The sequence below is a fragment of the Platalea leucorodia genome (genome assembly GCF_965183815.1).
Source record: "Platalea leucorodia genome assembly, chromosome: 4".
Lineage (NCBI taxonomy): Eukaryota > Metazoa > Chordata > Aves > Pelecaniformes > Threskiornithidae > Platalea > Platalea leucorodia.
In genome coordinates, this window is record NC_138826.1 from 15,386,859 (window position 1) to 15,407,765 (window position 20,907).

Genomic DNA, 20,907 nt, shown 5'->3' on the forward strand with positions numbered 1-20,907 from the left:
CAGGTTTTGTTTTGTTGCTCAAAGGAGGCACACAGCTTTACAGCAATTTCTTTCTCATGCTTCATTTCTCCAACATGGTGTACTCAATGGCTGTTCAAACTGGCAAGCTGCGCTACCAAGCACCGCAGCCAGAAACAGGCTCTTGTGTGGCCCTGGCCATAGAAGGAAGGTGGAGATGAGATACGCTACAGTTCCCAGGACCCCCTGCTTCTGTCTTCTCCTGAACTATATTGCACAAAGCAGAAAGGACCCTCTAAAGGGCATTAAAAAGCAGGAAGTGATTGCAAATTTAAATCTATGCAGGTGCCTTTGAATGAGAGCTTGGTCTTGCATCACACACCTGTGATATTTGGAAGCTTAACCCAGGCAAATAAGGTGTGGATATCTGGCTGATTGCATATTCAGACAGGCACCTGCAGCTATTTGGCACAGTGCTTTCTGGTTTGGAAGTAGGCACTCCGCACATACTTTACCTTCTCTGTGCTGTGCTTTTGTGGCTTTTGCCCCAAGCACTGTTGTCTCCAATTCTCATCTTGCAAAATAGCTCCCTAACAAGGAACGGAGTGGTGCAGGAGAAAGCCTGGCTGGTTGGGACTCAGAGTTCTTCCTTGTCAGCTAGAGAAGCACCGTAATATGGGAGGTGCCGCCTTTCAGTTGAGAAGTAGCACTCAGCTATTGCATTCATGTGTTGCTAAGCTTCCCCTGAGATGTCCCGAAGGAGGACAGATGACAGTCCAGTTTCACCCCAGAGCACAACTGCCAGTCCTGCAGCTTCCTCCTTTCTTTCGGTCTGTGTTTCCTACTCCAGTGCACAGGGGTGGATGCTTGGGAGGGTCAGAGAGGATGGGCGTAGCTGACACAGCATTGGTGCACATGCACGGGATCACGTTGCGGGGAGAGGCTGCATGTCACGCCGTGCTCACGGGCCTTTCCCCGTCACGTGGCACCGAGCGTGTGCACTGCTGACGCATCCCCACGCAGCTGCGTCCAGCCCTGCCGCGTGTCCCCCAGCCTCTGTCAGTGTGCATCAGCGCGGCCCCGGGAGGACCGCGGACCCCAGGGGATCAGCAGAGAGGTCTGCAAGGTTGCTGGGTTACCTCCTCAGGCCTCGCATACAGATTCTCCTGCTGCGTGTTTGGTCCCATTTCAAACAACTGTAACACTGCTCTTTAAGGGAGTGCCTACAGTTTAATAGATATTGCTGCTAGAGATCTTCCCTCCCCCTACTATTTGGTCGAAATTATTCTGGAAGCACGGAGTCTTATGCTGAGACTGCCTGCAAGAATGCTATTTATCTTGATGGTGGGGTGCTGTGCTCATCTATTGCCTGAAAACCAGGCTGACGCTTGCTCCCTGTAAGCCACCAAAGAGCATGCAGATGACACACTAGCAGCTTCAATCACTGCTGATGGGGGATGGCAGGGACTGGAAGCAAAATGCTCAGTGTTTGTCACCAGTCCTGTCCCTGTCTGCTGTCCCAGCGTCCTTTTTCAAAAGCCTTCCCATACCAAGTAATGAAAAAGGGATACCAGGCTATTCTTGCCTGAGTGTTATACTGATGTTCTCCGTTTCTTTAGATGTAGCTTGATACATGCGCGCTCTGAACTGCAATAGCATTGCTAAGGTGGCTGGACTTACATATTTAGGGGGACCTTTGAGAAACCTTTTAGGCTGTGCAGACCTAGAGCTGCCTTCACTGAGAAGGCTCGTTTGCATTTACAGAAAGAAATCAGCACGTGCCATGCTGCTTGGAGAGGGTGGAGACCCGTTCCCAAGGCAGGGAGCCTGCGGGCCAGGGATCCACCCTTCTCCATACCAGGGGACAGGTGTCTGGTTGGGACCACCTCATGGACCATGAAATGTGGTGCCCAGCCCTGAGGGGGTGGCAGGACTCTGCTGTTAGTCTTTGTGAGCCAGTGGCTCCCTGTCGTCTCCATCATCCTGGTGGACAAGCTGGGAGCTGAAGATGGAGTCTCACAGGCTGGATCCAGCCCTCCTCCATCCACCAGGAGGTTGCAGTAGGATCGCCTGATGGAGAGGAACTCAATGTCCCCGGTATATTCATCTGTCCCCTGAGTGCCATTGTGTGCCTTGGTGGCTTATTGAGGAGGTGATGTGTCCTGCTAGAGGGCAGCATGGCATAGTCACACCAGTGCAGTGCTTGTACACTGTTTGCTGGGGTGAAAGACCATATGTGGCTCCCCCGGTTTTGCCCTCCTGTGCTCAGCTTCAGCTTGTAAGCCAGTCATTTGAAAAGATACCAGGCAGTCTCCTGTTCTCTTCAGATAATAGATGCTGTGGAGATGGTAAGAGCATCCCGAGTACTGCCCCCAGCTCCTTTCTGATCTCACCCACGTGGCTGTCCACCCCTCCAGCTTTAAAAGAGGTGGTTACTCTCCTTTCAGAACGTCATGAAGTTTTGTCAACACTTGCTATAAATAATACTGGGGATCTTTGTGCCCAAAAGCATAATTATTAGGCTCAGCTCACTTAACCACGTGGTACTGTGGAAGAGTGTCTTCTGGGAAAAGTAACTTTTCCTCTCATTTCTTTTTCAGATCTATGTCATTGACAGTGCAGATAGGAAGAGGTTTGAAGAAACGGGTCAGGTAAGTTACTTTTGCCCAGCTTCCTTTGAAGTAACTCAGTTCTTCTGAGTGTCCCTTGCTCACAAAAGTTAGGAAGATGATTTTGTTGTTTATGAGGGAAATTTGCATTTCAAGAGACTTGCCTTTCAACATCAATGCAGATTATTTTGGTAGATGTGAAACAAGGAAAATAGGTAGCCTAATTCCGTTTAAATAGAACGGTTTTCATTAAAGTTATACAATAATAGCAAATGGAGCCCAATACTGAAAGCAAAAACTTTAAACTCTAAGTCCTTTAAACCTTGCCAAACCAAGACCCTGAGGAATCCTATTTTCTTATTTACAAAGTTGAAATGGAAATCATATTGACTTGATTGTCTTTTGGATGTAATTGAAAAAAAACTAAGAACTTTGTAACTAGGACTGGCCAGAAAATAAGATTTCCGTTTTGCAAAGTTTTGATGTTTTGTAACATTTTGTGTTTTAGGATGGAACAAAAATAGGACTTTTGAACTTTGTTTTGTAGAAGTCAGAAAGTGACAGTGTCCCAAAATAGCTAGCAACAGATTTACCCCCCAGAAATGGGAGATTTAGTTTAAAGCCCTCTGTTCTCCCTGATTTGAAGGAAGCACTTGATCTTTCGCCTCTCAAGTATCATGGACACACCCTAACAGCAGAACTGTTGGTTGTTGGTGGGGGAAATCTTTCCCCTGTTGGACCTATTTCATTTTATATCAGTAATTAAATATTCATTGGGCAAAAGAGAGGGAGAGGAAGCAGAAGCTTAGAGCACTTGCCCAAGTCAGGCGGAGTCAGCCTGGACCCCTCATATTTCCGCAAACACTTTTGGTTTCAATAAATCAGCCATGTCAGATGAAAGACCTATTTTGTTGAAAAATTCCCAGCCAACTCTGTTTATAACTCCATTCTCTCATCCTGGTTTCCAAACCAAACATCGCTTTTGGGGGGATGGAGTCAGATTTCCACTGCAGTTTAGCATCTCCCCGACTGCACTCATTTAATCCAAAAGTTTCTAGCCAGTGGATGAAAGATGTCAGGACAGTATCTGAGAGAATGAGACCTTTCCAGCTAAATAAGGAGCCCACAAAAATCTCATGTACTCATCTCTCTGCAACGCCAGCAGTCCCTACAGGTTCAAGTTCTGCTGGGTTTCTCATATGTTCACATAGGGAAGTGACTTGAGACTGTGTGCTTGTTTCACATGAGGCCATTGCACAACCCTAGACATGAAGTATTTCAGCCATCGTTGATCCACTGCAGATTCAGATTTGAGCTATTAAAAGAATCTCTTTGAGTCACCCAGTTTTGAATGAACAAACCCATTTCTCAAGATGCCACCCAATGTGTGCTGTGCTTATGGAGCCAAAATCCAGCTAGTAAAGCTGATCCAGCTTGTCTTCAGCTAGCCAATGCCTTCAAAAGCATCAGCACTTTCTTGTGGGAGGGACATTTCCATTTCTGGGGGGAAAAAAAAAGTCTTCTCCTGCTCAAATTGCAGCGTATAAAACTTGGAACAAAACCCTGAAACTCATTATTAGCAAAGGTATCAGGGCTGGTGTCAACGGCTGCTCAGGTACAAATGCCAGTCAGGCAATAACTTAAGACAGATTCCTCATACTGCCAATTTACATGTTTTTTGCTGTTTCATCAGTTTTGGTCTCTTGGGAGCAGGGACTGGTAAAACACAGAGTTGTAGCCTTTAAGGCAACTGCTAATTTCAGACCAAGATGAAGATTTTTGTAACCTGTAATTGGAAGAAATAGCTTTTGAACCTTGGGCAGAGATGATTGTATACATTTTTGCTCTCTTATAATAAGATCTAGGTTTCACTGGAACACACTCTTCTAGCATTTGCCCTAAATATATTTCTAATTAGAGACAACCACTGGTGGTTGAAGGTTTTCTTCCCTTCCTTCTCTCCATCTTCCCCCCACCCCACTCCCTTGTAAATGACACAGGAGCTGGCTGAGCTTTTGGATGAAGAAAAGCTTAGTGGAGTCCCCGTGCTCATATTCGCTAACAAGCAGGATTTGCTGACGGCTGCCCCTGCTTCAGAGATTGCCGAGGGACTGAACCTACACACAATCCGGGACAGAGTCTGGCAGATCCAGTCTTGTTCGGCTCTTTCAGGAGAGGGAGTACAGGTGAGGCTCTGGAGAAGGCTTGCTGTGCCAGCAGGCCATCTGTAAGAGATCGTTGTCTCTTGATCTGCAGGGTGGGGCTGGACCGGCTGCCTCACCAAGGAGGGTCAGCGCAGCCAAACCCTTGCAGCGCAGAATGTGGGGGGGGGGGTGTGTCTCGTCGCCTGTGCAAAGGGAAGGGGGAGCTGTGGGCCCTTGGGATCTCTCCATCCTCGGGAAAGGGGAGAGCGATCGCCTACCCGCCCAGGACCCCTTGGCTGGGCCAAATGAAGACACTGATTTATTTTAAAGAGACTGCTGTCAAGTTAATCATTTTCACAAAACAAATCGTCTTTTACTATTAACCCCTTTGACTGTTACAAGTGTGCACTTTAGAAATCTGATTTACCTTCGCTACTAATGTCGTTTGGCGTTCTGCTCAGCCCAGGCGCCAGAGAGAAACCGATCAATTTTTCTGATCCAGAGAAACACAAGAATTGCACACAGGGCAAGGACCACTTCTAATGGCAGCATGAGGGCCAGCAAAAACCCACCAAGGGGGCTGAGCTGTGTTCCTGTGCTGAACTGTAGTAATTGTGTCTTGGGCTCCTGTGCTGTAGCCAGTTCCTGCAGTATAGTAGCTCTTTGTAATGTAAATGGAACCTAGGTTTGTTTATTTCACTCTTAGACCTTCCTGAATTAAGGAAATATTTGCAGTGCTTGCAGTCCAAGCAGTCAGGAGTACTCCCTTCACTGATATTTAAAGAAACAGCATGGTGAAGGTATTTATCTTCACTGCAGTTTCAGTAAAACCTTATTTGCAGATGCTACAGAGCTGTTCAGGATAGTCAGATCTCAAGCTGAGTAAGAAGAGTCGCAGAAGAAGCCCGCAATACTGAGTGGGCAGTAAAATGGCAGATGAAATTCAGTGTTGACAACTGCAAAGTAATGCACATGAGGAACAACAATACTAACTATGCACATACAATGATGGACGCGAAATTAGCTGCTGTTACTCAGAAGCAGATCGTTGGGAACAGCAGCTTAGTGCTCATCAAAGGACAGAGAGGAAAATCAAATGCTAGAGCATTATCAGAAAGCAAACAAGAAACATCCCAGAAAACATTTCTTTTATAGTAGGATAAAGGCATGGTGGGCCCATACCTTGAACATGACATTCATTTCTGCCTCTGCCCCATCTAAAAAGATTTTAGTAGTAGTAGCATCATAGAGTCCAACAGAAAATTAGGTCAAAGGGTCTTCAGGAGATCTTTAGACCAACCTCATGTTTAAAGCAGGGATAACTGCAAGTCTAGAGGAGGTTGCTGAGGGCCTTGCCCAATCACGTTATAAATATTTCCAGGCATGGATATTCCGCAGCCTCTCTAGGTAACCTCTTCTAGCACTTAACTACCCTCATCAGAAAAAATATTGTCCATATATCTGCTCAGAATTAGGAGAGATTTGAGAATCCTCTGTTGAGAATGATCAGTAGTAGAGCAGCATCTTTACACAGGGATAATAAATAAATTAGGACTTGCAGCTTGGAAGAGAGAGGACAGAGAGTGGCAACATGTTCAGGATTTATAAAATAAGGTATAAAAATGTCAGGTAGACTATATGCTATTTTTCATGTTGCTAGAGGAAGGGCGTTCCTAATTAAATAATCAGACAACAGCTTAAAAGAAACAAAAATAAGTGCTTCTTTGCGACTTGTGTAGTTAAACTGTGGATCTCATTGGCACAGGATGTTGTGGAGACCAAAGGTATCAGTCTGTTCAGAAAAATACTAAGTGAATTTCTGAAGAGAACTGCAGGCAGTCACTGACCACTAAGATCTGGAGGCGGCTTTTGAATGAGGAACAGCTTGGGCCATGGACTGGGAGGGAAGAACAGAGCAAGGCAGATCCTGTTCCTACATGTTCTTTCTCTTGGCATCCAGAAGGGGGATGCTGGCCTGGGTGGACCATTGGTTTGACCCAGTACAGCAGTTCTGATTTAAAATTCTTAAGCTGATGTTTAGACTGAAACATAGTAGATGGTGTCCTCCAAAGGGCCTTTGTTTAGTTAGCTAAGATACCAATTCAGCTATATTGCAGCCAATCTTGTAAAAGGCTTCAACTCTAATCTTTACTTTGAAGTGGTGGTGGTAGAGGGAAATGCATTCCACAACGGCAGTGTATATTCAAGTCCAAAGAAATGTGATCAAGAAAGTGAGGCTGCAGTTCACAGGGTTGCAGGCAGGCATAGGTCAGCTTCTTCTCTCCTCCAGGCCCTCCTCTAGTTTATGGAAGTCCAAGTGAGCTTTCCAGCTGTGAAGGAGCAGTAAAGTGACAGATGAAATTCAGGGATGCGTGTTGGATGTGGAAGAAATAACTCATAGAAAGTGGCACTTTCTGTTTGTGAGCTTTGAAAAATGCCTCCTTCTCAAGCTGGTCTGTGGGCTCTCTGGAGTGGGCTGCACACTGTTGATAGCACCTTCTTACTGTGCCTTCTCCTTGAAGTACAGTGCATCCTTATACATTCAATAGAGTAAAATACACAGCCCAATACCCTCTACTGGGGAAATGAAATCTGCTTCTGCATTCACTTCCAGAAAACAGAAGACAAAAGCTAAATAAAGTATTTGCAGGCCTATATATTTTGTTCATCATGCTTATCTAGACAAATTAATTTAGATGCAGGCCAGATAACGTCCTGCTTTGTTGTCCGCAGTCTCATTGCCCTAAATACTGCAGCTTATTCCATAAATGATTACTGCAGAGGGGTCAGGGAAGTCACAAACTCTGTACAGCTTATAGAAAAAGAGCCCCTACATTTCTCTTCTGCCATAACTCCAGCCCTGTCAAGTCAGACAGCAAGAATGCCAAGCTCTCCCTTTCCTTGGAAATTCATTGAACAAAATGGTTTGGGAGATGGCTTTTAATCCAGGACACCAGAATCACCAGGACAACCAGGGGATCAGGCCCAGTCAGCATGGGTTTATGAAAGGCAGGTCCTGCTTGACTGACCTGATCTTCTATGACAAGGTGACCCACTTGGTGGATGACGATGTGGATTTTGTCTACCTAGACTTCAGTAAAGCCTTTGACACCATTTCCCACAGCATTCTCCTGGAGAAACTGGCTGCTCATGGCTTGGACAGGCGTACTTTTTGCTGGATAGAAAACTGGCTGGATGGCCGGGCCCAGAGAGTGGTGGTGAATGCAGTTAAATCCAGTTGGGGGCCAGTCACAAGCGGTGTTCCCCAGGGCTCAGTACTTGGGCCAGTTCTGTTCAGTATCTTTATCAATGATCCGGACGAGGGGATCGAGCGCACCCTCAGTAAGTTTGCAGACGACACCAAGTTGGGCAGGAGTGTTGATCTGCTGGAGGGTAGGAAGGCCCTGCAGAGGGATCTGGACAGGCTGGATCGATGGGCTGGGGCCAACTGCATGAGGTTCAACAAGGCTCAGTGCCGGGTCCTGCACTTGGGTCACAACAACCCCATGCAGCACTACAGGCTTGGGGAGGAGTGGAGGAGTGGCTGGAGAGCTGTCTGGTGGAAAAGGACCTGGGGGTGTTGGTTGACAGCTGGCTGAATACAAGCCAGCAGTGTGCTCAGGTGGCCAAGAGGGCCAATGGCATCCTGGCTTGTATCAGGAATAGTGTGGCCAGCAGGACTAGGGACGTGATCGTGCCCCTGTACTCGGCACTGGTGAGGCCGCACCTCGAATCCTGGGTTCAGTGTTGGGCCCCTCACTACAAGGAAGGACATCGAGGTGCTGGAGTGTGTCCAGAGAAGGGCAACGAAGCTGGTGAAGGGTCTAGAACACAAGTCTTATGAGGAGCAGCTGAGAGAGCTGGGGTGGTTTAGCCTGGAGAAGAGGAGGCTGAGGGGAGACCTTATTGCTCTCTACAACTACCTGAAAGGAGGTTGTAGCGAGGTGGGGGTCGGTCTCTTCCACCAAGTAACAAGCGATAGGACAAGAGGAGATGGCCTCAAGTTGTGCCAGGGGAGGTTTAGGTTGGCTATTAGGAAGAATTTCTTCACCGAAAGGGTAGTCAGGCATTGGAACAGGCTGCCCAGGGAAATGGTTGAGTCCCCATCCCTGGAGGTATTTAAAAGACGGGTAGATGTGGTGCTTGAGGACATGGTTTAGTGGTGGACTTGGCAGTGCTAGGTTAATGGTTGGACTTGATGACCAGAAAGGTCTTTTCCTACCTAAACGATTCTATGATTCTAAACTAAACCTGGATCAGCCCAGGAAGAAACAGTGTCTTCAGTCCTGGGACTCTAAGGAGAGGTCAACATGCTCAAAATTTAGGGGAGTCAAAGAAGAACTTGTTTAAAGAGTGAGATTAAGAAAGATGTTTGTGAGGATCATGGTACATAATATCTCAGTGGCTCAGAACGGGAGCTCTCTGTGTAGTTAAATCTCAGGTCACTGCTTTAAGGACTTCTTTGAGAAATGACAATGAGTGACAGCAAAATAAATGAAGACATGGAAGCATCAGGTATTCAGAATGAAAGCCAAGGAGCGAGCACGCTAACTGTCGCTGCTGATGGAATATATTAGCTGGAGTAAAATTGGAGATATCGCTGACGGATTTTGCAGGGAAGAGTGGTGGCATATCTAGTAGTGAGTACATGCAGGAACAGAGTTCGTAGGGGAAGATTTTTGTGATAGCTTGAAGGAAGAGCAATGAGCAAAGATAAATAATGCCAATACATGAAGGAGAAATAGTTTGAAGGTCATTTAATTAGTTTAGCTGCTAGCACCATGGTGTATAGAATTGGGTAGTTAAGACTGGGGATTTCAAGGTTAATGAGATTAGATTATGGTTAATAGAATGATATAAATTTAGAGAATTTAACTATTATTTGAAATGGGTTATTTAATAAAGCTGTTAATTAAGGAGGGAATCCATGTTGTCATCTTCTCTTTTAAAATTAACCATTGGGGACTCTGGAAAAGGGGCCCAGCAATGTCCTGGGCAGGCTCAGAAGAGAGGTGACTAGGTTAACTGGAAACCCCATGTATTGTCCTCTGGATGCCAGCTGGTAGCCCCAGTTACGCCAGCTGAAGACTTTATTACCTCCTGACTGTAACCGTGGGCAGTACTTGTCTTGTTAATCAGACTTCATGGTGCCATCGAGGGAGGAGTGGCATCCTTCATGCTTAGAGGCTTTTTCAAGCAAAATGTCTGCTTGAGTCTGATTTTATCCTTCAGCCCTAGTTGGGAAAGCAGGAAAGCCTTTTCTCCCCGCCACAGCCATTTGGGCTCTGCCTCTGGAGCAGAGTCCTGCACCAGCTTACACCAAGGCCCTCACACAGGTACATCAAGCGAGGGAGGTGATCGCTGATGTCAGCAGAGAAATGTAAGGGAACTGTTGCCTCACAACAGCTCTCTGGTGCCATGTAGGCTCTCTTGGGGTTGTGTTTTGTGACCAGATCTCCAACTGTAGTCCTTGGCGTGCGAAAGCTACGTACATTCCACCCAGCCAGCCGGGGTGGGGAGAAAGCAGGCAGGACTCCTCTGCTTTGCAGCCTGCCCTCTTGCTGGAAGTGTTATTGAGGGGCCAGGGTGTGTGTTAAACATGACTCAAGGCTTTGGAGCGGTCTGTGCTCTGCAGCTTGTTTCGTGTCTGAAGCAAGAGTCTCCGATCAAGGCAGCAGGAGCTCAGCCTGCCCTGAGGAATCGTCCTTCAGAACGATGCTGCAGCATACTGTGTCCGGAGTCTCCCAAGCATAATGGACCCCTGGAGACCATTAAAAGCCAGTGGAACTGAGAGTAGCCACTAAACTTCTCTAATTTATGCCAGAGCTGGTCTGGCCCTAAGGACTGCGGGAAGGGCTGAGCTGCCTTCTGCTCCCTGGCTGTTTCAACCCAGTTGAGAATGAAGCCCAGGACCGAAGTTACGCCGATACTGTGATTTAGCACTTTCATAAGGGCAAGATTCAGAACAGGACCCCCTGGCAATGTTGTATCCTCAGAGCTAGGTTTTGTCTTAAAGATGTCATAGCCAGGGCAAGCTAGATGGGGATCTTCCACATCTTAACAAGGTTCTGGGGCTACTTGTAAATGTGATTTAAAGCCAGTTTTGATGACTGCAGCTCTTCTGGGGCAGGCAGAGCTGGTGCTTGTTGAGGAGAAGGAACCATGTTTCCAGATTACAGGGCAAAGTCTTGTGTTTTTTAAGGAGTGTAAGGAGGGAGTCTACAGTACTGCATCAGAGGTACAAGGTCTCAAAGGACAAAAAAAAAAACTTGCACCCAGGCAAAAACCAATGGATAATGTACTTGTGGGAGCCTGTAAAAGCCAGCCTGTATGATGATGACTGGAGGTGCAAAGAAATGACAGATAATGAAGGCACAGTCCTAGCTGTGCAGAGGGAGAAGAAAGCAACAGTTAAAATAACGCATACCAAAAATGCTAGAGATGGAGAATTTTGCACTTGCCTGACCCAATTTGTTATGGCAGACAGAGGATTACATGAAAGGATTAAGCTTTGCTGTCCTTAAGGTCACGTTAGAGGTCACAAGTTTGTGGCCTTTCCTGATCCCTGGCTTGCAGGGGAGCAGAAATCGGGAGGCTTTTTATGGGCCGGAAAGAACTTGTTCACTGTGTTTGAAGTCAGATTACTTCACTCCCATAGCCGCAAAGCTGATAGTGCAGAGAATAAGCAAGCAGTGGGCTAATCTCAAGCAGGACTTTTTATTTCTCCCAGGGAAGGCTCTACCAGTCCTTTCCCAAAGGACGTTAGAGTACAACTCCCTTGGCACAGTCGCAGATGTGACTGCAGCAAGGCGGGGTTGTGCCGAGCAGCATTTCTCTGCAAGGAGCATTATCCTCTTCCCTGGAGTTCGCTCTCTTTGCTTTGGTAAAGTTTACTAGCTGCTTGTTAAGGAGCTAAGAGAGGCAAAGCTGAAAGATCTGAAATCTTTCCCTGCCTAAGTTTTCCCAGGGTTGACTTGAGGCTGGAATACTAATATTGTATCCGTCTCCATCCTCAGAGTACCTGCCAATGTCTGTGTCTCAACAAAGCAGCGCAAGGACATCTATCAAGATCGAAATGTTACTGTAGGGATTGTACTTTCTGCACAGAGCCATCTTTTAAGCATGCAGATATAGGGACAGAGCGTGTAGGGACAAAGGATGACAACAGTTGACTCCTCGTGGACTTGCCTCTTTGAAGCACTGTTTCCTCCTTCCCGTATGCCTTCCCCATAGCAGCTCTTTGTGTTTGTAGAAGCTTTCCTGGATTTCTCTATCTTACCAACTCTCTGTCCTGCTTCAAACCTTAGGTAGAAAAACTGCAAACGTAACTTTTAGTTTCTTTTGCTTTCCATTGCATTTGCTATTCTCCAAAGCATTTGGGGACACTGCAGAACACCCCCCGCCCCCCAACGAAGTTGCACCAGAAGCTACGGATGTAGCTGCAGTGTGGCTGAAGACGAGGAAGGTGTCTCACACATGCCTCTTTGATACAGCACACGTAGAGCTGAGCATGTTCATTTTCCCTTTATGACTGTCAGGCAGGGAGATACTTACAATTAAATGTGATTTTTTTTTTTCCTGTCAATTAACTCGTGCCAGAAGAGAGTTTTAAAAATCTATTCCTGCTTTAAAAGTTCGGTGACCTACTTACGTATTTCAAGCCTGTTTGGAGTTCACCTTTCCTCTTGCGTTTTGCTATGTCATTCTTTTGCCCTCGTTATATGCTGGATGCAGCCAGGCTCCCAGCCATGGTAAATCCCATCATAAACTCTGCTTTATGACCCTCGCCGTGCTGGTGCTGAAACGGTGTGTCTTTCCCCTTCCCGAGCTCCCAAATGGCAGCAGGCAGAGTTTTAATCACTGTGAATTCAGGTTGTGGTCAGATTAGGTAGAAGATAGGATGCGTGTTTGTTGTTTTGCAGTGATGTATTGTTTCTGGGATTACTGTGCTGAATAGCAGAGGGTGTCAGCTGATATTTATTACTTTAAGCTGTCTCAGCTGTTCTGGTTCAGCAAATAAACCTACATTCAAAATGAATGAGGAGCTCTGCTTGCCTTGTATGCCATGATGTGTGCAAATGTGATTATTGCTTCCGAGGCAGGGGAAGCTGAAATCATTGTGGGAGCATTTTTAGTTATTTATTTATTTTTACTCTTTGCAGGCAATCATGCAGATTTCTAAAGCACACAATCAAGCCAAAGGCTTGACACCTCTCCTCCTAGCCCCATTGTTAAGCCCTGGCATTCCTCATGCTGGGAATCACTTGCTCCCTCTCTCTCTAACGTGATAAGCTTTAAACCACACTATTGATTGCTTAAGGCATTACATGTTTTACACCTAGGTTATCAGTGTTATTGAAAGGGGAAGACACAAAGCTACTGGGCCTTAAAATGAATCTACCTCTCGTCTTTTCCCATTTGCTCTGAGGATTTCAGACAATTTGTTTTACACTGATCTCTGCTGTGGAGATAAATAAATGAAACTGGAGACATCAACCCTCCCCAAGGTTAGAGTTAGAAGTGTTATTAGTGTAGGGCCTCATGTGCACCCCAGCACAAGCTGGGCTCGCTTATTCTTTATTTAATGCAGCAACAAGGACTGATTTCAAAAGTTGCTGCTCCCCTTCAGATAAGAAGTGTCACATTGCACAGCTATCAAGGTGAATTGGTATTTTCAAGTGAGAACCTCTCTGCTTCTGATTAAGCCCTGAGGGCTCCCTCTCTTCTCTCTTAACTCTTTAGCTCCCCTCTGACGTGGCCACCACCTCCGTGGCTGAGGGGCAACATGGAGGCACAGCGGTGGGTCTCAGCTCACCCGAAGGGCCTGCTGTCCTGTGCCTTTGGCCATCTGTCCTTGGGGCAGCTGAGGTTCTTGGTAGTCTGGGGACAAGAGCGTAGGAAGCCAGCAACACTGCTACCATGGGGCTAGCAATGATGCTGGCCCAAAGGCTCTGGTCTTTCTTAGGGTCTAACTATCGTTTCAGTGATCCAAAAATGACCATTGAACATAATGCAGTGAAATTACTCCTCCAGAACTCCAAGGTGGCATTTTCCCGATTTCCAGGCACAAAGATGTGCCACTCTCCTCCCATCCACAAAACTCTACTGCCTTCTTTCTGCCCTGAGCCTCCCTGTCAGCAGAGATACCTTGTAGGCAGGGTAGAGGTAGTGGATTTGACGGGACACAAATATGAGGAGGCTGTGCATCTTGCGCTCCATTCTGCGCATCTCACAATAGAAAAGTGACAGGAGCAGATAAAATGTCGTTTTGCCCTTCCATAGCATATCCCATTCTGGGATCTCAGCAATAAACTCATGACTCGGGTATTCATGGCAGAAGTGTTACCATCCTGCTTGCAGTGGTCAGAGATGTCACGCACACGTTTTTACAGAAATACCCTAGAGAGTATATTGGCCTCTTAAAATGTGACCACATCTATTCTCACTGAACCCCTGTGGGACCCCTCATGGCCCATTTTTTTTGGGGGGGGTCCTGCAGCACAGGGAGCAGGGTCCAGATCCAGTTATTTCGGTGGCTTTTGTGGATCTGGATTTCAAGGCTTGCAGCTGAGCAGAGAATGAGAGACGTATTCTTAATAAGGAGCTGACTGTATAACAAACAGCCCCCTAAAATCCATGGTCTGGAAGATACGATGACTTGCCCAAGGTTACACAAATCATCTGTAGCTGAACCTGGAACTGAGCCTTCATCTGCCACTGATGTACCTTGACTGCAAAGCGATCCTTCCTCAAAGGACCTACGCATAGCAACGTGATGAGACGATGATACTTTTTATGGTCAGATGAAAGATTTAATAACCTCTGTGTGACAACATCTACCCAGCAATGAAGCACTTGTTTTTTTACCCAGGGCGGTTTTGGGCACAGAGGGCAGGCGGGGGTTAGATGAGGAGGCAGAACGCGGTCGTTGCAGAATGGTGGTCGGGTGGGATTGGGGGATTCCTTTTCCCTTCGCTTGACTAACATTACCTTTCTCTGTCTGAAGGATGGCATGAATTGGGTGTGCAAAAATGTCAGTGCTAAGAAGAAATAAAGCATTCTGAGCTGCATGGAAATGGAGGAGCGGTGGGAGCAGAATTCTAGCCTGAAAACACTAATTTGCTGCTTTCTGACCAAATGTTTTTCCATCTGTGCACAGCTACAGCTGTTAAAAGAAAAAAAAAAAAAAGAGAGTAAAAAAAGGGAATAACATCGGTTAAAACCTACTGCTGGATTTGGAACTTGACCTGCTCTTTAGTATCGTTTTTTATCCCAATAAAGGAATTATATATTTCCTCCCTATGCATAAATAGTATTAAATGTCTGATTAGCAAGCAAGTTTGTAAGCAGAAGCAAGACTGTGATTCAGTGTGGAGCAGAGGGAGTGGTGAGTTACCGTAGTTGCTTAGATGCATACGACCTGCCCTGTACGTGCGGGTTTGCGGTTGCTGAGGACACGCTCAGGTGTCAGTCACAGCTTCCCCTCAGTGACAGATAAAATGCGGTTGTGTTACCAATTGTGGGTAATTTCTTAAAATAAAGCTGCTAAGGAGTCATTTGTGTAATGAGGGTAGAAGACTTCCACGTATTCCTATAGCCATAAAAGAGGAGTTTGATCATAACGAGGCACTGTTGCATTGCGACACTGCCGTAGAAGGCAGAGAAGGGTTATGTGTGTATAATTGAAGCTCTTTACAGTTGGAATAATGCAGGATGAGCGTGCCTAGGGCTTTTCTCACAGCTGAAGGAGAATTTAGCCCAGCATTTCACCTTGAGCCAGCAAAAACGTGGTTCCTACATTCAGTGAGTTCCATATGTGAGATTAGTCTTGATGTTGAACAATCCCTGTTGATTTTCCCTTGATGTGAAGGCAACTCTGCAGCAAAATGCAATTAAGACCATGATTACTTTCTAGAATGAGATACGAGGTCCCAGGTTTCCTTTTCGAAATGTGCAAAATATATTCTCCTACCCCCTTCCTCGGCAGGCCTTGCCGAGCCCTTTGGAGGACCCGGGGGACTGCCCCGCAGCGGGCTGGCTACCCAGGGCCTGAGGTCCCCCAGCCCGGTGCCGGCTGCGGATTGCCCTGGTGGAGGAGCCTGCTGAACGGCAGATGGGAAGCACTCTTTAAAATGAGGATTCATTCTTCCCCAAACTGGCTTTCCTCTAAAAGGATGCAGTTGCTGAAATAGGAACGAGAATGTGTTTTCCACCTCCTCGTCCCCAATTCAAATCTAGCCCCAGCTGACAGCGAGCGGGAGTCATTAGCACGCCAAAGCAGCCATGTCCTGCATGAAGCGAGCTTGGTGACTCCTGGGCCAGTTTCTAAGGCACAGATGGTAAAATAATCCCACTGCCCTGCTTGCCAGCTTTGTTTGCTGCCGGCCTGCAAAAGGCCAGAGAATGACTAGGGACTGCATTACCCCTTCCACCTCTTGGAGACGGGCCGGCGGGCAGTATGGGGAAAGCTGCGTGTACTAAAGCATGTGGCTTTACCACGCGTCAGCGAGTTGCCTCATGGACCCAGGCAGACGGCTGACACCCCTGGAGCTCCCAGCTCTTTGCTCCTCCCTTGCCCTGGCCGTCTCCACCTCACGGCAGAAACATCTGCACTGTACGTGAAGCAGCCCCTGGCCGCCTATGTTACAGCCCGGCAGATTAAAATCATCTGGGGCTGATTCCGGGTTCCCCCCATATATCAGGATGTACAGTAGCTGTTCAGGGGTTGATCTACGTGTAGTTCAGCTGTCTTTGCTGTGGCTGGGGGCAGAGGGACAGCTGGGACAGCAACTGCTTTAGCAATCCAACTTTAATCTGCCTGCGTCCGTGAGTCAGCACCCTCTGAGTGCATCTGTCTCCGGCGCGGAGGCAGGACATGCATGCCGGAGTAGCACAGCCTTGCTTTACAAACCAGACGACTGGGACGGGGGGGAGAGCAGGCTGAAGTGAGCTGTTAAGCAATCACGAATGACACAAAGTGACATAACTCCATCCTTGCATGGATTGAGTAAGAAGTCATAAGATGAGGAGCGATGTTCATTTAAACATAGCTCATTCAGTGACTCCCCAGCTGCATTGGCTTATCAGGAACCCCAGGAATCTGAGCACCGCACATTCCTGGGTCAGCCCGAGGAGGAGAAATGCATCCCAGCATTGCCTTTTCCTTGCAATTAATGCATTTGCCTGATGCAAGTGCTGTAAAGAATTGGAGCCCTTTCTTGAAGGCATGCTTTGTGCTGGCTGAGTGGCAGAGCTTTGCAGGCACTCCTGAGCTTTGGATTTGCCCACACTGCATGCCAGGTGCAGAGTGAATTGCTTGGGTACCCCTCCTCTGGCCCAGGCAGAGCAAAGTCCCCTTGGGAGCTCGGGCATTGATCCTTCTCACTTGCAAGGGACTTGAGTTAGTGGTTCCCTGCTCCCTACTTTTTTTACCAGTGGCAAACTTTTACCCTGTGACACCCCACCTGTGCCACAGTTAGCGTTCTGGATCCAAAAAGCATCCAGGAGGGTAATTTGGGGGTTTTTTCAGGCTCACATTGGTTCAACTTGGAAATGTGTGTAAAATTAATATATAGTAATTTTCCTATCGCTCCAGTTTGGAAGGAAGAATTGCCTTACTGAACTCAGGATCCAGAAGTGTTTGCTGGCTCATTCCTTATGCTTGTATGTAGCTACACGTATTGGTTGAGTGCATCTGTACCAGCCAGAGCTTCACCTGTGATCCAGTAGATCAATTTGGTTTACCTGCACCAGGTAGTAAGAAAGGAAGGCCGTGATAGAGCGAGCCATGCTGGGAGGATGGAGGTGGAGGATTAAAACGACCATGACAAGTAAATCACCTTGCGGTGATGGCTGTAAATGCTCCTTGTATTGTGAACATCTCGCTGTGCATTAACCTGGTGAAAATGTAAAAGGATTTGAGGTTCTGTTCACTTGCTGCTCCTTATCTGAATGCATTTACATCCGCTATACTCTCCGCAGGGCTCTTGTCCCTCAGCAGCACCTGGCTAAATACCACCTGTAAAACTGGCTGGGGCCAGCCAAAACGCCGTTCAGCAAAAGCCCTACCCCTCTCCCAGCCCTTCAGCTCCTGTTTGGTTTGTGGGAATTGCATACACGAGGCTTTGTCCTTCCAACTATGTCTGCTTTGCCCTCCTTTAAGTGAGATTCGGGGGAGCAAGCTGTCTCATTGGTATGGGTGGAGCTCTGCCACACGTCGCATCGATTCATAGGCTTTTAAAGCCAGGCGGGACCGTTATGTTCCTCTCCCCTGACCTCCCGCATAACACAGCCCATTAAACGCCACCCCGCTGGCGCGGTGACTTGCGGTTGAATTAGAGCACCTCTGGTAGGAAGACACCCAGCCTTGATTTAAAGGCTCGGAGTGACAGACAGATCCACCCCAGGCCTCGAGAAGTTTGTCGCAGGGGTTAATTCCCCTCCCGCGAGGAGTTTGTGTTGTTTCACTTTCACATCATTAAATCTGGTTTTACCTTTGCGGTAGATGAAAGATGCCTCTCCTGCCCCTTTGTGTTCTCTGGAGGGGAGAGATGATGGAGAAGTGAAATTCTCCAAGGGCACGTCAGGAAACGTGGGGCCGAGCCCCTGCTCCGACCACGAGTGCGGGGCGTGGGGACTCGTGTCCTCCTTCGGCTGCAGCCGCGTTCCTCCACTGCAGCGCTGATGGAGAATGTCCCTCCCTGCCCTTGGAGAATGATTGCCAAAGCCTCATGCAATCTTCTCCCATTTTTCCCCCCACCCAATACTGCTTCTTGCACATTAATGACTTTTTTCTATGTCAAAAATATAACTGATCACCACGCTTTTTTTATTAAGTGTACTGGGATGAGACCAGCCCACTCAGACTCTCCCCCCTGCCCCACAGGGCTCGCTCTTCTGCAAAAGCAAAAGGTGGTGGCGGCTGTTGCATTCCCTGGGCTGTCTGGGTCCACACAAGCTCTTTCTTTTATGTTCCCTTTTTGAATTTCACCAAAAAGGGGTATTTGCAATATCTGGTTATGTTGTTACTCAGTGTATAATTTAGATGTCTTTGTCAAAAAAAAAAAAAAAAAAGAAATAAATTAAAATTTAGTAGAAAGACAACTCGTGTTTGGGAGTGATCCTTTTTCTTCGACAGGCTCATTTTTTCCAGCGGTCAGTCGAGGGCTGCCTCTTCCCAAGGAGCCGCCAGTCTGCAAAGCTGCTCTTCCACCGCTCCCCTCTCGTCCCCCATCAGAGACGGCCACCGGTATAGAAGTGGTCAAAACTGTTGGAAGAAGCCTTTTCCCTTTGGATTTTCACTTGTCCAAAACTATCAGAAAAGCCAGCCAGTGAGAAAGGCAAACGTTGGGAGGATCTTCTTGTTTCAAAAATCATTTCATAGGTTAAAAAAAAGCGTGTCATGAAACACATTCCCCACCAACCTGGCAGGGAAAGAGAAGGGGAAAAAGAGAAGGAGCGAACGATCTGGGTTTGGTTCAGTGAAGCGGAGTTTGGAGGGGGTTTGGAGGGAGGGAAGCGAATTCTGGGGTTGTTTCTTTCCAACTAATTTGACTCATTACTGTTCCTGCAACACCAGGACGGGCCAAGAAGCAAGAAACTGTTAGAGCTCTTTAAAGCATCAGCTCCCTCCCTGCATGGCCAGGATGCCTGGAAGGCTGTCAGAGCCACTGGAAAAAAACATTATAGATGGTCACACTTAATTTCTTTTCTTTTTTTAAGGCACGCTTTATACTGTCCTGGTATTTTTTCAGCAAAGTAGGAAATACTTTTTCATCTTGTTTGCCTAATGGATTGGATGTGAAAAATATTTCTCTGGCAAGTGAACACCCCGAGAGTTGTTTGACTTGTCACGACGTTATGTATCGGCCCCTGCGGCCCCCTGCCCCTGAAGCCACCGCGCTTCCCCTCTCCTGTTGCTGTTTACGGTGGGACACGCTGTAATTTATGGCGAGGCTGCCTGTGACCTTGCATGCGTCTGCTCGAGCGAACCGCAGCTCCCTTCCCCGCACAAGCCCCGCTTTACATTCCCATGATGAATTTAGTGCTCCCCAAAGGACAAGGAACCGAGTGGACTGGATGTGGGGAGGGGAAAAAAAAAGAAAATAATAATAATCCACAGCCTGAAGGAGAAATAAACACTGAGATTTTTGTTCTTCTTTGACCAGTATTTCCGTGTTGTTTATGACCTCGCAACCCCCGGACGACTGCCTTTGTCAGAGCAGAGAAATCATCTGCGGCCGCGGAGCCGGAGATTTCAGCCTCCGCGTTCCCACGGCGCGGGCATCCCCCAGCCCTGCCGCGCTCTGCCGCGGCACGCGTCGGCGAGGGGCGGCCGGACCGACGGCCACCGCGGTGCTCCAGCCGCGTTGCCCACCCACCCGGGCACCCGCCCAGGCGCCGCACTGAAGCTTTTTTAATTTTCTTTTATTTTGTTTTGTTTAAGTGGAAACGAGCTCGCACCGCAGCCTTGTGATTGGCTCCTGGCTAAATTGCAGCTTCGGGCTCAGTTGGCTGAATTTGGGCTTGTTGGATTTTTTATTGCAATCTGTTCACTTATTTCCCTTCCCAGCACCGATTGGAAGCAAAACTCCTGTAAAGCTGCAATCGGGCTGCGCCCGTGCTGGGGGACGCCGTCAAAGGCTTGCTGGGAACAGCATGGGCTGGGGCAGGGGGTACCCTCCACATTTCCTATTGAGCTGGCTGATCGAGGTGAATATCTGTATCCTTTTTAATGGGAAAAAGGGAAAAAAAAAAAAATAAAATCAGTCGGAAGAGGAAGGGTTGGAAGGAGCCCCTCTGCTTGCACCATGCTGTGACCACACAGCTCCGAGCTGCAGCCCTACGGGCAGCACGGCCGGGCAGCCAAATGCAGCCCCAAATAAATAATCCTACGAGGAAGAGAAGCTGTCAGGTAGGTTAGGCCCCAAGTCTGAGCTGCATTGGGAGCTGGCAGGAACGCCCTGCAAATAAATCATCCGGATGAGAGGTATTTTTAAATAGAAGTTGTCCTTGCTGCTTGGCTTTGCAACCTTTATTTCGTGGTACCGATGGGAGCCGAAGCCTGCAAGATTTAATGCTTTTCTGGCTGACGGAGGGAAGGCAGCGGGGGCTCGGGGTGCCGAGGGGAACACTGCCGGGGAGAGTGGGCCCCCCCACGCCGAGAGCATTGCCCGTGGGCTGGGGACACCGCACGG

At 47.7% G+C, this 20,907-nt stretch overlaps 1 protein-coding gene across 1 annotated transcript in view; it reads left to right on the forward strand.

The window, feature by feature from the left end:
• The window catches only part of ARL3 (ARF like GTPase 3), a 31,540-nt gene extending 12,877 nt beyond the window's left edge, over nt 1-18,663 (forward strand). The window contains exons 4-6 of the mRNA XM_082309828.1: nt 2,559-2,609; nt 4,568-4,753; nt 14,718-18,663. Of these exons, the coding sequence (XP_082165954.1) occupies nt 2,559-2,609; nt 4,568-4,753; nt 14,718-14,765 (285 nt within the window). The 3' untranslated portion in view covers nt 14,766-18,663. The remainder of the gene's footprint in view (nt 1-2,558; nt 2,610-4,567; nt 4,754-14,717) is intronic.
• The last annotated feature ends 2,244 nt before the right edge of the window (nt 18,664-20,907 follow it).